The 14,291-nt window shown below is 47.3% G+C and overlaps 1 protein-coding gene across 2 annotated transcripts in view; it reads right to left on the bottom strand.

Annotated features, from left to right (window-relative positions):
* Positions 1–14,291, bottom strand: part of LOC140428445 (zinc finger protein 704-like) — a 151,254-nt gene that overhangs the window by 22,617 nt on the left and 114,346 nt on the right. For both annotated transcript variants that reach the window (XM_072514902.1, XM_072514903.1), the window contains 2 exons: positions 10,384–10,493; positions 4,754–4,986 (listed from right to left, as the gene is read on the bottom strand). In XM_072514902.1, the coding sequence (XP_072371003.1) occupies positions 4,754–4,986; positions 10,384–10,493 (343 nt within the window). The remainder of the gene's footprint in view (positions 1–4,753; positions 4,987–10,383; positions 10,494–14,291) is intronic.

The raw sequence follows: 14,291 nt of genomic DNA, 5'->3' as shown, positions 1-14,291 counted from the left end.
CAGATGCCGGGAGGGTGCTAGCACACAGCTGCACCTGTGACTCAATTTGCCGGATGACGTTCAGTGGTTCACTAGGCACGGTGATGGAGTGGGACAGTGTATCGGCAATGATGAGCTCCTTGCCAGGCGTGTAGACCAGGACAAAGTCGTACCTTCTGAGTTTGAGGAGGAAGCGCTGCAACCGAGGCGTCATGTCATTAAAGTCCTTGTGGATAATGTAGTTCAGGGGCCTGTGATCGGTCTCGACTGTGAATGTCGGCAGGCCGTAGACATAGTCGTGAAACTTGAAACCGGGCCAGTGAGAAGGCCCAGGCATTCCTTCTCGATTTGTGCATACCTTTGTTCGGTGGGCGTCATTGCCCTTGATGCGCAGGCAACCTGTGCCCAGGATGAAGTGTCGTTGCGTTGCAGCAGGACCGCACCGATGCCATCCTGCCTCGCATCTGTCGAGATTTTTGTTTCCCTGTCTGGGTCGAAAAATGCCAATACGGGTGCAGTGGTGAGCTTGGCTTTCAGCTCCAACCACTCTGCCTGATGGGCCGCCTTCCACTCGAAGGCAGTGGACCTCTTCACTAGGTTTCGTAGGGCTAGGTTTGGGATGAACTTGCCCAGAAAATTGACCATGCCCAGGATGCGCAATACCGCCTCGTCTTCCAGGACCTTCACGGCTGCGATGGCCTTGACCTTGTCAGTGTCCGGGCACACGCCCTGCTGAGAGATCTGGTCTCCTAGGAACTTGAGTGTCGACATGCCAAAGCAACATTTGGCCCTGTTCAGCTTCAGGCCATTGGCGTGGACATGGCGGAATACCTGCTGGAGACGAGAAACATGCTCCTCAGAGGTCGTGGACCATATGATAATGTCGTCCCCATACACACAAACCCCTTCGATGCCCTCCATCATCTGCTCCATGATGCGATGAAATATCTCCGATGCCGAGACGATGCTGAACGGCATACGGTTATAGCAGTACCTGCCACACGGTGTGTTGAAGGTGCTTCTGCTGGACTCATCCAGCTGGATTTTCCAGAATCCATGTGACGCATCTAACTTCGTGAAAAACCGTGCATGCGCCATCTCACTGGTGAGTTCCTCCCGCTTCGGGATGGGGTAGTGTTCACGCATTATATTCTGGTTGAGATCCTTGGGATCAATGCAGATGCGCAGGTCTCCAGAGGGTTTTTTAACCACCACCATCGAGCTGACCCAGTCAGTCAGTTCGATTACCCTGGAAATGATCCCCTGCTGCTGCAGCTCCTTGAGCTGTTCCCTCAGGCGCTCCTTCAGCGGAGCCGGGACCCGGCGTGGTGCATGAACCACTGGTTTGGCATCAGGTCGCAGTAGGATTTTGTACTGATATGGCAAAGTGCCCATCCCGTCAAACACATCTGGATGCTGAGCGAGGATGTTGTCAATGCCAGCTTGAAGATCCACATTGGAGGATGTCATTGAATAAACCCACTGCACCAGGTTTAGCTTTTTGCAGACATGCGCACCCAGTAGGGATGCCCTGTCCGGCGTGACAATTTTAAACCTTAGCCGTGCATGGGTACTCCGGTTGGAGACGAGTAGATGGCAGGACCCCGGTGCCGTGATGGCAATACCAGGAGCTGGAAGGACCTTGGGGGGGGGCTTCTTGATGCGTTTGAAGTCTGCCTGTGAGGAGGTTGGCAGAAGCACCTGTGTCCAGCTTGAACTGGATGGAGCAGCGGTTGACCTGCATCACCGCACGCCATTCGTCCTCCGAATCCACAGCGAGGATGGACTGAATGCGAGATGAGTTAGGTTTGGCATGTTCACGTGTGGTCATGATGCCCACTCGGTAGGCAGACTCCAGGCACTCGTCGTCTGGTCCGTTGTACTGCCGGGATCAGAATCCTTTAATCGTCGTTGCACATTCTGGACACGACGTCGTCGGTGATGCAGACCTGCACAAGGCTGCATAGTGTCCAGGCTTCCCGCAATTTAAACATCGCCTGCCTCTTGCAGGGCAGTGTCCCTTTAAGTGGGCGTTGCCACAGTTCAGGCACATCATGATGTCGGCGTTGTGACACGGTGTACGTTATCGCACATACGCAGTGCGGTTGGCAGACGTTTGCACCTGCGCAGTGTGGGTGTCGGCTGCTTCGTTATCCCGTTCGCATCGCAAATGCGTGAGGCTCCGGGAAAAGTGCGCGAGATGGCCGCTGTCTTCATTGCTGAGGCGCTGCATCCGGGAGATGGCCTGCACACTCTCTGCCTCGTGGGAGGCAAGCTTCTCATTTTCAGCTGATTTGTTTTGGGAATACCGGTTTTTTTTGCATGCTCATGCATGTACATGTTTTAATTGCGACTGGAAGGGTCACATGCTTGATTTTTAAGAGCTGCTCTCTCAGAGGATCAGAGTGAATTCCAAACACGATTTGGTCTCTGATCATGGAGTCAGCAATATCACCAAAGTTGCAGGGCGGCGTTAGCAGGCGGAGGCTAGTTAAGAAGGCATTGAAAGATTCATCTTTACCTTGAAGACGTTGTTTGAATATGTAACGCTGAAAGATTTCATTGGTGTCCACTTCACAGTGACTATCGAACTTGTCCAGGATGGTCTGAAACTTTGTCTTGTCCTGGCCATCGGTGAAGTTAAATGAGTTGAAGAGTTTGATGGCTTGATCACCCGCTGTTGAGAGGAGAAGCGCGATCTTTCTTGCATCGAACGCACCCTCGAGGTCTGAGGCTTCGATGTACAGCAGAAACTTTTGCTTGAATATCCGCCAGTTGGCACTGAGATTGCCGGAGGTCCTGAGCTGGTGAGGAGCCTGAATCTTCTCCATGGTGCCGGGATACATTTGCTGATCGTCACGGAACGGACTGAGGTAAGTCTCCTGGTATCATGTTGTGTTAGGTACACTGGTCTAACACTGGCTGCAACTGGATGCAGCTAAGATCAGAAAGATACTCCAGACCTTGAAGTTAGTTCAATCAGGTTTATTGAACTAATAGCACAGTTATCTGTGAGTTTGACTCTCTGCTAACTTAAGTGTGGTTACTCTGACTGAACCAGACTAGCTCTTAGCCACGTGGTGGAGGTGTGAGATTGTAACAACACCCTTGACGGACTCTCTAGATGTTCATCAGTGGAAAGAGGCGGAGTGGGAGTGCCTTGTGTCTTTTATAGTCAGATCCCACCCCTGAGTGTCCTGTCTGCTTATTGGTCATGTCCTGTTCTCTGTGTCCATTAGCTGCTTGTCTGTATATCATTATGTGTGTGTCCACATATCATGCCAATATGTACACACATATTTCATTCTACGAACGGTCTTGCAAGACAATTTACCTGATGTTTCTGACTAATAAAGCTGTAGCGTCCTATAAGCTTTCTAAATCCATACTAAAGTAAAAGATAGAATATTTTAAGAATATTTTAAAAGCTCCGCGTAAAACTGGGAACAATCAGTTTTGTAGAAAAACCATATTACGGTGTACAATAACTGGATTTCTCGATCTGAAGCACTTCAATCTGAGATCAATGTGCAGTATCTAACATACACCACTGTCTAAAGCCTTTCTTATTTTTGTTTTTCACTGAAAGAAAGGTGTACTCTTAAAAATATTTTTGCAATGTACAAGATTCAGGCGCTATTCTCCTACTCTATTTTCTGCGCAACATCCAACAGACCGGTCATCCCAACCTGACTGACCTAATCTGCAAGTTCATTTAAGTTCAATACCCGAACTCTACAACTTCCTCAGCACTTGTATCTCAGCGCATACACCACATTCTGTCTCATATCTGTAATGTGACGCACGCCTCTTTCCTTTCGCAATATGCCCCAGGAAGAATGGCACAGCTGTCAGCTATCCCCAGCCAGAACTATTAGGAGAATTCCCTCCCTAAACCTCAGATATGGTTTGCTATCTATCTCTAAGCCCACCATCCGTTACTCCCCATCCCAATTTCCCCCACCCCCCCCCCCCCCCCAGAGATGCTCCTCTATTTCCAATTACTCCCCCATCTTGTAAATCACCTTGGAATATGTTTCTATATTTAAGAATCCACATAACTGTAAGCTGTTACTAAAGTATGACTGGGGGCGGGGGGGGGGGGGGGGGGAGACAAACTACCATGCTAATCTTACCAAATATGTGGTACACCAATTGCAAAATCTTTTAAAAATGAAAAAATGTTTGAAGAAGCCCAAAATAGCTGTAATGACTCTTTCACCTCAGAAGGACATGCTATAAGCATTTCGATTAGTATTATAACAGAACATAGGACACAGGACTCTTCAAAAAGTACTGAGCACCACAAAATTCTGTTGTCCCCATTACTATAGGAATCAGTGCTCTTCCTACCAACGGAAACATACATCCTTAAATCACTGGCAGAGCTCTCCAATGTCCTGTGTGGTTCTTTACTTCATAAATTGATCGGAATAAGAGCAAGGGGACATTTTTCTTTGGACTAAAATTGAATTTGGTTGCGTGGAGGAAGAAGAATGAAACCAGTGATTTTAGGGCAGGCGTGGCACACAACCAGGGTTGCAAAGCCATTTATTAGGAAAGAGAAAGGAAAAATAAAACTTTTTTTAAAAGCATCAATGGTAGCAATTTTCATACCAAGCCAATTAGCAAAACCAGCATGGGCAATGACTCAGTTGGATAAAAGCTAAACACTACATTGGTAAAGCAATTTACAGAGCAATTAAGTGGTTTCTGGTTACACAATAAATTCACTGAGCAGGTCCATACTGAAATTTAAAAAAGAAAATCAAACCTTTCTTTTCCTGGGAGCTGGTTCTTCAAACAGAAAGTGAGATGCCTCTGGTTCATCAATGCCATCATCTGATTGTCCAGATAATGGCTTAGAGCTGTCACCTGGTAATGGTGGTGATGGTGTGGATGGGTTGGAGTGGTCGCTTGGAATGTCCCAACTCCAATTGCCACTGGTAGTGCTGCTGCCATAGCTGGCAGACAAAGTTGGCCCCTCCTTTGACACTTTACAATTATCTAAAAGCAAAAAAGCAAGTCTGACATAGTAAGATGACATTAAGTAGACATCAACATAATAGCTACAGGACATATAGGGCAGAATTCTCCCAAATAATGACTTGAGGGCATGATTTCCAAGTGTAGTAGCAAGCGGAAGTTGCCGCGAGCTTCCAGAGGCTCGGCCTGGCAGCGCTATTCAACGTTAATTGGTCCATTTAATGAGGCCCCACCGGCTTCTAGCCGCAAATGAAGGCTCACCAGCCGATTCGCTGGCACCGTGCTAGACAGCCACCTGCACCCCCCCCCCCCCCCCCCCCCCCCGTTAACAAGGTCGAGCAGCACTTGCTCAGCAAGCAACAATGGCGCCCAGGAGACCCGCTCCAAGATTCGGGATGCAGATCTGGGGAAGCACCTAGATGCAGTGGAGGCAAGGAATGATGTCCTGTGTCCCCAAGGCCCCTGGAGGGTCAGCCATAGGGCAGCCAGTGCTGGCTGGGACGAGGTGGCGGTGGCTGCAAGCGCCGGGAGTGTGACCAGGAGAATTGGCCTCCAGTGCCAGGAAAAGGTCAACCACCTACACCGTGCAACGCGAGTCAGTAGACACCAATGTCCACCCCCCTCCGTGACTGTTGAGTAACGGGAGGCCGATGGATAAGGGGTGGCTCTCGTTAATTGTATGGAAATAGGGCTTAAGTGGTGATAATTGGTTTCTTGCCAAGTTATGGCGAGATTGTAATTTTGCCTATGGGAGCGGGCCAGTTGCATCGCAAACTGTTTGGCGCCCGGCGTGGTGTTCGGTATTCATCCACCTTGTTTCGCTCAGCGAGACCATAACAAGGCCAAAGAATCACACCCAATATGTCATTTCGGGTGGCGAGGCCGGTATCCTGGCACGTTTCCCGGCACGTTTCCCATCATAGTTCTCCCACACTTTGTCCACCTCCACCCCCTATGGTTATGCCCCCACTCAGGCCCTGCCCCTTTCAACCTTAGCAACGCCAACTTTTTAAATAAGTGGTTTTGAAAATGATATGCAATACTGAGTGAGCTGGTTCACATCGGAAAATAAATTATTTGAAGGAAATTAAAATTCTCTATTTTCCTTTTAATAAGGTGTACTGAAAAACAGTGCTTTCAGTGAAGCCAAGGTAGGCAAACCACCTCCTCCAAACGTTCTCTCCAATGCCGCTTTTCAAATGACCTGGAGAAGAACTGTACAACAGTAAACTAAAGATAAATGCTGCTCCAACCTTCTCGTCTCCATAGATTTGCCTAAAACAAGATATGCAGTAGAGATTGAAAACTCATTGGAGTGGAGATTGGGATGCCCCCTTATCCATAGTACTATGGAATAATAGGCCAACAAACCAGCTGGGTATTCATTTTTAAAAAAACATCTTTTTATTCTCCTCATTTTCAACATTTTCATCAAGAAACAACCAAAGAAAAAACAAACAAAAACAAATACAATGACAATGACAATCCCCTCCCACACAAACCGCCCCCCGCTCAATATACAGCCCCAAAAATCCATCCGTACATTCCAGGTAAAAAACACAAATTAACAATCAAAACAGTGACACCAAAGACAACAATACCGCCAACCCCACCTTCCCTCCCCCTAATGTTCAATGGCAACCAATTCTCGGAAGTGCATAATAAACAGCCCCCATGAATTGTGAAACCCTTCCTTCACCTTCATGCGAGTCAAAGAAATTCAAGTGGGTACCCCCGCCAAGCCGTGTCACAGGATGGAGAAGCTAACCTCCACCCCAACAGGACCCGCCTCCGGGCAAACAGCGAGCCAAAGGCTAACATCTGCCCCCGCACCCGCCTGCCGCCCGAGCCGGTCCGACCCCCTGAAAAAGGATTCTAGGGGCCCTGGTTCCAAGTTCACGAGCTCTACCCCCGAGATGACACTGAAAACCTCCCTCCAACAAACACTTCACATTCCACGTAACTATCCTAACCGGGATCTCCTCCCCTCTCTCTCTCCCCCCCTCTCTCTCTCTCTCTCTCTCTCTCTCTCCCCCCCCCCCCCCCAAATCATCATAACTCCAGGCCCTACCCACTAGGTTTAGGCAGCATCGTCCCATTGTTACCATCAAGCCCCTCTCTCTCCCAGAATCCTCCCATCCACCTCCTCTCGAAAACACCTCAACCAGTATCGGTCCCCTCCCCCAACTTTTCACACCTAGGCCCATCGAAACCTGTTCTACCGGGCTCTGATGGCCACAGCCCCTCCTCCCACCACACTCTCGTTCATAGGCCACCTTAGGCTAGCTAGTGTGGAGACCCCTGCCCAGGCCTCAATCCCCTCCCCCTGCCCAGGCCTCACTCCCCTCCCCCTGCCCAGAAAACAAAGAAATCCCCTTCAACACACAACCCCAATGATAGTTCTTATAATTGCAAAAGAAAATCCCAACTTTTACCTTGTCCAAATAGGAAACTTCCACTCATTTAGCACATATAAAAATATGCAGTGAAAAATAGAGTCACATACAGTCCTCCACCCAGCCCTCTACCCTCAGTCCAAGATCAATCCTCAGTCCCATTTCTCACCTCTATCCCAGTCCTTTTGCCTTCACAAACGCCTCCGCCGCTTCCACCGTCTCAAAATAAAAGTCTTTGGAGTTGTAGGTCACCCTGAACTTAGCAGGATACACTATGCCGAACCACACACTACTGCTATACAGTGCCGTCTTCACTCGGCCAAAGACCGCCCGCCTCCTTGCCAACTCCACAGTAAAGTCCTGGTATATACGTATACCAACTTCAGCCCACTGCCTCTCCCGCTTCTGCTTTGCCCTTCTCAGGACCTTCTCCTTCACGCGGTACCTACAAAAACAAATAATCACTGCTCTTGGTGGCTCATTCCCTTTTGGTTTAGGCCTCCATGCCCTATGAGCCCGATCCAGTTCGTACCGAGGGGGATCTTCCCCCTCCAACAGCTCCGCCAATATCTTGGCAAAATACTCCGTTGGCCTTGGGGCCCTTCACCGCTTCGAGCAGGCCCACGATCCTTAGATTTTGCCGCCTAGATCGGTTTTCCAGGTCCTCCATTTTGGCTCGCAGACCCTGGTTGGCCCCCACCACCCTCTGCAACTCCTTACCCACGTGACGAGTTGATCACTGTACTGCGACAGGGCCACTTCCACTCCCTTCATTTCTCGAGCAGGAGCCATCCAACGTGCAACCTCCTCCTACATGCCACCATCGGAAGTCGTCCAGCTGGATATTCATGTAATTTTAGTATTTGTGTTGACTACCTAAAAGGACTACTCTGTAGATTGGTATCAACTCCAAACCGCCTTTTACAATGGTCATTATTGCTGAACGAAAACTAATGGTTGCAGAGAAAGCAAATCCCGAAAATAATTTAAAAATAAACATTGCAAGGCATTTTAAAAGCCTGATTGAATTGCAGAAGGAGATGCAGTATTAGATTAACAGGTTAGTCTTGGGTTGTAAAACTGAACACGGAACGAACAAGGTAGGAACAGTACTGGATCGCAGAATGGGAAGATGAAGAGAAAAACTTGCACTTGGACAATGCCTTTCATGGCCATAGGGCATTTCAAAGTGCCTTACGGGTAATGAAATACCCTTTTGACTGTTATAATGTAGGAAATGCGGCAGTCAATTTGCACACCGCAAGCTCCCCCAAACACCAATGAGATAATGACCTGATGGACCTTTTTTATCCTGATATTGACCGCAGGTTAATTATAGGCCAGGACTCCAGACGTTATTCCCTTGCTCTTCAAAATAATATCACATGATATTTTATCTCCGGCTGATAGGGCCTGGGTTGACCACCTCATCCCGAAAGGTGGCAATTTTGGAATTGTGAAAGATGCAGCCCACAAATAGTTAAAAAAATAAATTGGACAAATTATTCTGCAACTTTGAACGGGAGAAAGAGAGGTGCGTTTCACGACGAGTGCTGCCTTGTATAAACTTGAACATGTTTGTCTGAAACTGCTCGTGTGCTTGAACTATAGGTGTTAACCTGTTTTTTTAAAAAACAGGTCAGCACCAGTAGCTCATAGCAGAATTCAAGCACGTTTAATTAATCGTAAGCAAACAGCTTGGATTGGAAAATATATTCCATTGTACTTTATACCATTTCCTTTCTTCCACTTAATTTCGCATTTGAACTTTCTTCATTCTAGCAAACAAGACTCAGCATCTCCCTCAAGTACTTCCTCGGACTATCTTGACTAATAGCAAATAATCTTGGCAGAGCCGTGCAGGTCAAAGCAATGCTACATTGAGGGAGACTACTATGGAAATCCTCTCCACCAGAGAGCTCTTAGATAAGAATAAACTTCCAAAACCGCTGGAATGTTTTGATATTACCAACCACCCTGACAAAAGTTTGAAACAAATTCAGTCATCGAGTAGAATTTACTTTGCCGGTCTAAACCTCTGAGGGGTCATCTTGTTGGTTGAAATATTGCAATAAGCATCTGTTTACATTGAGTCATGGAAAGAGGGGAAAAAAAGCCATCTTTGATCAAGTTCAACAACTTGAAACAAATTTTTTGAACCTCTTGAAAACTTAATTCATATGTTTCCTGACCTTTCAACTGCCTTCTCCCCACACCAAGAGTTTTAAATGGGTTTCTTCAGTAACAACTCCCAACAACGAAGGGCGGCACAGTAGCACACTGGTTGAGTACTGTCACTTCACAGCTACATGGTCCCAGGTTCGATTGGGTCACTGTCTGTGCGGAGTCTGCACGTTCCCCTCGTATCTGTGTGGGTTTCCTCCCACAGTCCTAAGACGTTCAGGTTCGGCGGATTGGCTATGCTAAATTGTCCTCTGTCCAAAAGGGGTTGGGCGGGGTTGCTGGGTTACGGGTATGGGGCGGTGGTGTGGGCTTAAGTGGGGTACTCTTTCCAGGGCCGATGCAGACTCGATGGGCCGAATCGCCTCCTTCTGCACTGTAAATTCTTTGTCTATGTCTAAGAATCCCAGCTAGCAGCTAATATTGTAACTAGTATTTGTTTCAGAATCCCAAACATCAAATACCTGTATTTTAAAATTACATTCAGGAAACTTCCTGTTGCTGCACCAACTATGACCATGCTGGCTACCCAACACGCCACTTTGTGAGCGAACTGTGGGTGAACGAATGTATGCCAAGTTGCAACTTGTCAGGTTCCCAAGGCTCTTTCTGACTCCACAGGAACCACAATCTCCCCAAGAGGAAGCATTTAGCCTCGAGACCTTGCTCTTGTGGTCTAGCTGAAGTCAGGAATTCATTGTATGAAGAATAAATCGGGTAAAGAATGCATCTTACCACAACAGTGCAAATCGGTCAGTGCAACTACTCATTCCACAAACAATTTAGCAAAGTTAGAAAACCCTGACCTGAGCATAAAAGCCATCTAGGCTTAAAAGCATACCTAATATGTGTGTTCCTGAGGGTGGACTGCGCACCAGTGGACTGGTGGAGAGACTGGTCAAAACTGCAGCTGCCATAACTTCATCCATGTCAGCTTCTTCTGAAGGTTTCCTGTAAAAACACAAATTACACTGTGAATAACAACATTTAAAGCTAAGAACAGTGCCTTTGTCAAACTTGTTTACAATGCAAAAGGCACGGTCACCTTGTGCCTATGTTCATTCTATTCACTGTGGAAAAGGGGTGCGATAAAAACACTTAAAAACATTATAAAACATTGTTGACTTTGGTGTACGTTTGTTCACTTAGTATCATCCGCAGTATTCATGGAAAAGACCATTATAAAGACTGTAAGGGGGACTGGGAATGAAGTTCACATCTTGAAATTTGCTGCTTTTACCAGACAGCTTTGTTATATCTTTAATTTCATACCCATATTATATAATGGAGTGTGCTGAAACGAATTGCACAAACATTGGTTAACGCTTACATACAGACCGAGAACTTGCACTTCCTTCAAAATTTTGATCATTTCACACATGCTTACATTCTTGCAGCTACATGAATCATATAATCCCTGCAGTGCAGAAGGAAGCCATTCGACCCATCGAGTCTGCACCGGCCTTCCAAAAGAGCACTCTACCCAGGTCCACCCCGCCCATAGCCGTAACATGAGTGCATGGACAACAATGCACCTCCGAGTTTCTGAGATGTTATGATATGGCAGATGGTAATTGCCGGGCTGACCAAATCCCAAAGGGAAACTAGAGCAATTTATCAGGACAATTTGCAAATTGTATTTTATTACGAGTAGGTATGTGCACTGAAGCCAGGCGTCAAAAATTCCAAAAACTTTTGAAGATTTTAAATATTCAATTGCGGGTACCGTGTGATGCGGGCACGGGAATAGCAGCTTTTCCGCAGGTTCTGGTGCCACACACTTTATAATCCGTCATTTAGCCTGATTGCAAGGCACAGGCTTACCCATGACCTAATATTTGCTGGCCCTTGAAGACTTCTAGATTAATATTGATGAGAAAAAGGGTGTCGTTGGATTCAACGAGGGTGGAGCCGCTACTTCAATATCGCAACGTGATCCTCGGGAGGTCTCTGGTTCCGGTGCTTGCTCGCGTACTCTCGGAGGTGCTGAAAATGACTACCGCCAACATTAGAGTTACTGATCAGAGACTTGGCGTGCTGATACAGAGCTGCAGAATACCAAGAAAAGGCTTGATAAAACGTCGAAAATGTTGTATCTTCGTCTGAAGTTCGTATTCAATCCTTGGAATTATGTGGCATGTAAGAAAACCTGGAAGATTTGGAGAACTGAGGACAGAGAATGAATATCCGATTCGTCAGTTTGCCCGAGGGAGTGGAGGATAAGGCTCCTGTTAAGATCTTTGAGATATGGCTCCCACATTTTCTTAGGCTAGACGTGAAGGCTTGGCATTTCAAATTGGAAAGGGCACACCGTATCCTATCTTTGAGGCCAATAGACCATCAACATCCAAGCACATAACCATTTACTACTACAATTTTAAAAATCGGCAGTGGGTCCTTGGGATGGCAAGGTGCGGTGGGACCAGGCTCCACGAGGGCACGAGGATTTCCTTTTCTCAAGCCTTTTCGGCGGCAACGCAGTTGAAGAGTCAAGGCTTCGACAAAGTTCGACGACAACTCAAGACAGCTGGAATGAACTATCTTATGCATTATCCTGTGACCCTGAAAGTGATAACTGACAACTCAGTTAAGTCTTTTGATAATCCGTCTACTGCCTTGGTTTTCGTTAAGTCCATGAAGGGCAGGGAATTGGACTGATATTCTACGGCTCAGGATTCTCAAATCCTCTAATTTCCCTAGTATAGTGTTGCTGATATTGTTATTTATCCTGTTAAAGAGGGAGGTTAATATTTGAGCACTGCAATGATTGTCTTTCCCTGGTCCTCAAGTGTTTTGGAGACTTTATCCTGATGTATGGTAGCTGTGCTTTAATTATTCATCGTCTTTTCATATTATCCGTGTATTAATTATGGCAGAATTGAGTGATGCCATTGCCGAAGGGGGGGTGGTGATGGATACCTTCATGGGTGGGCTTAAAATGCGGCAGGGGCATTTGACTTCATTCCCTTTCTGAGGAGGGGATATCCAGTTGGCAATGATAGTATGGCTGGAGGGTTAGTCCACAGGTCCTCAAATTGTTTAGAGCTTTCGGGTCTCAATTTTCTTATTTTTATTGTATCATACTGGGGTCTTTTATGATGTTGACTAAATCCTGTTTAGGTACAGACAGGTCTTTCATCTGTGAAAGGAACCTGTTGTGGAGGCATTTTGGTGCAAGCGGAGATGGGGAGCGGTGTCAAGGCACACAAATCCTATCCTACTCTTCTTCAGGTGGTCTTGTCAATGACTATGACTAATTTTAAACTTTGCTCATGGACCACAAGGGGAACTCCTCATCTTATCAAAAGGAAAAAGATTCTCTCTTTTCTTAAGGAGAAAGCGGACATAGCCGTGTTACAGGAGACTCACAAGGAAGGCAGGGAAGAATGGGCAGGGCAGGTCTCTTTTTCAAACAAGTAGTCGAGGTGTTATAATCAGAATCAATGTTCCCTTAAAGGTCGAGGAAAGTGTTAAGGATAAGGGTTGTAGGTATGTGATAATTAAGGGGCTGGTACACGGGGAAGCGGTCTCATAATGCATGTGCATGGCCTTCCAAATTACTCCCTTGATTACTCCAAGGCTTTTCTGGACTTTGCAGAATTGGCTTTGGTCAATTCGTTTGTGGCTGAACCCCTTCCAGTAACTAGGAATCCCCCACCGTACAGGCCAGAGCATCGGCATAAGCATGTGAATAGGTGGGTTATTTGGACGTCCCCTGCGCATTCGCGGGTTGGCACGGCCCAACTGCGCATACGCTGATTGGCGTGGCTCCCATTTGGCGCCGGGAAGGGACGCTGGAGCGGCGTGAACCGCTCCAGTGCCGTGCTGGCCCCCTGTGGAGGCCAGAATCGCTACTGCCCGCGCCCATTTTGCACCGTCGTGAAACGCGACAGCATTCACGAAGGCGCAAACACTCTGACCCAATTTTGGAGAATCGCGCCCGTTACATTTTTCTCAGCCCGCCATCAATATCACAGTGGAATCAATTATTTCTTTGGACAATCCTATATTTGGTCTCCTCTTGTTCTATAGATAGCATTGTAATTTACGACCATGCCCGCCTTCCAGGAATTTCTGCTTAGGGCTCGCACCCCACCCCCTCCTACCGCCCGGTCTAAGTTGTGAGAGTTTGATACATTTTTACTACATATATTGAGGAGTTTGAGTTTTTCTGCTCAGTCAATTCCATTTCTGACATCACTCCTTTCACATTATGGGAGACTTGTGAGGCCTATGCCAGGAGGCGGATTATTTCTTACACGGCCAACAAAGGACGTACGTAGAATATTGGACAGCCAGTATGGTTGGATGGCTGTTTGGCTGATGCCAAGGATAGATTTAAAAGGAGGTTGGCGCAGCTATGGTGGCTCTGGACTCCTTATTGATGCAGAAGACTGACAGAAGTTTAAAATTTACAAGACATAAGTTTGGAAATAAACCAAGTACTTGGCCTGCCTAATGAAGAAGGAGGCAGGCTCTAGGGCTATTCTATCTGTGCATCATTTGGGGGGGGGGGGGGGGGGGGGGGGGGGTAGGAGGTTAATGAAGAAGGTTAATGGGGCTTGGACCCGGGCCCTCGGGAGGCCATATTCGGGTGTGTCGGACCAGAAGGGGTTGGAAACGGGCGCGGAGGCCTTCGCCTCGTTGATTTCCCGAAGGCGGATGCTGTTAGGGTGGCGATCAATCTCTCCACCCTGTGTCCTGGTGTGGTGGGGGGGGGACCTGCTGGAATTCTTAACGCTTGAAAAG

This window comes from Scyliorhinus torazame, chromosome 8 (assembly GCF_047496885.1).
Source record: "Scyliorhinus torazame isolate Kashiwa2021f chromosome 8, sScyTor2.1, whole genome shotgun sequence".
In the NCBI taxonomy this organism is placed as follows: domain Eukaryota; kingdom Metazoa; phylum Chordata; class Chondrichthyes; order Carcharhiniformes; family Scyliorhinidae; genus Scyliorhinus; species Scyliorhinus torazame.
Note: the sequence above shows the minus strand (reverse complement) of the source record. Positions and strands in the feature narration are given on the sequence as shown.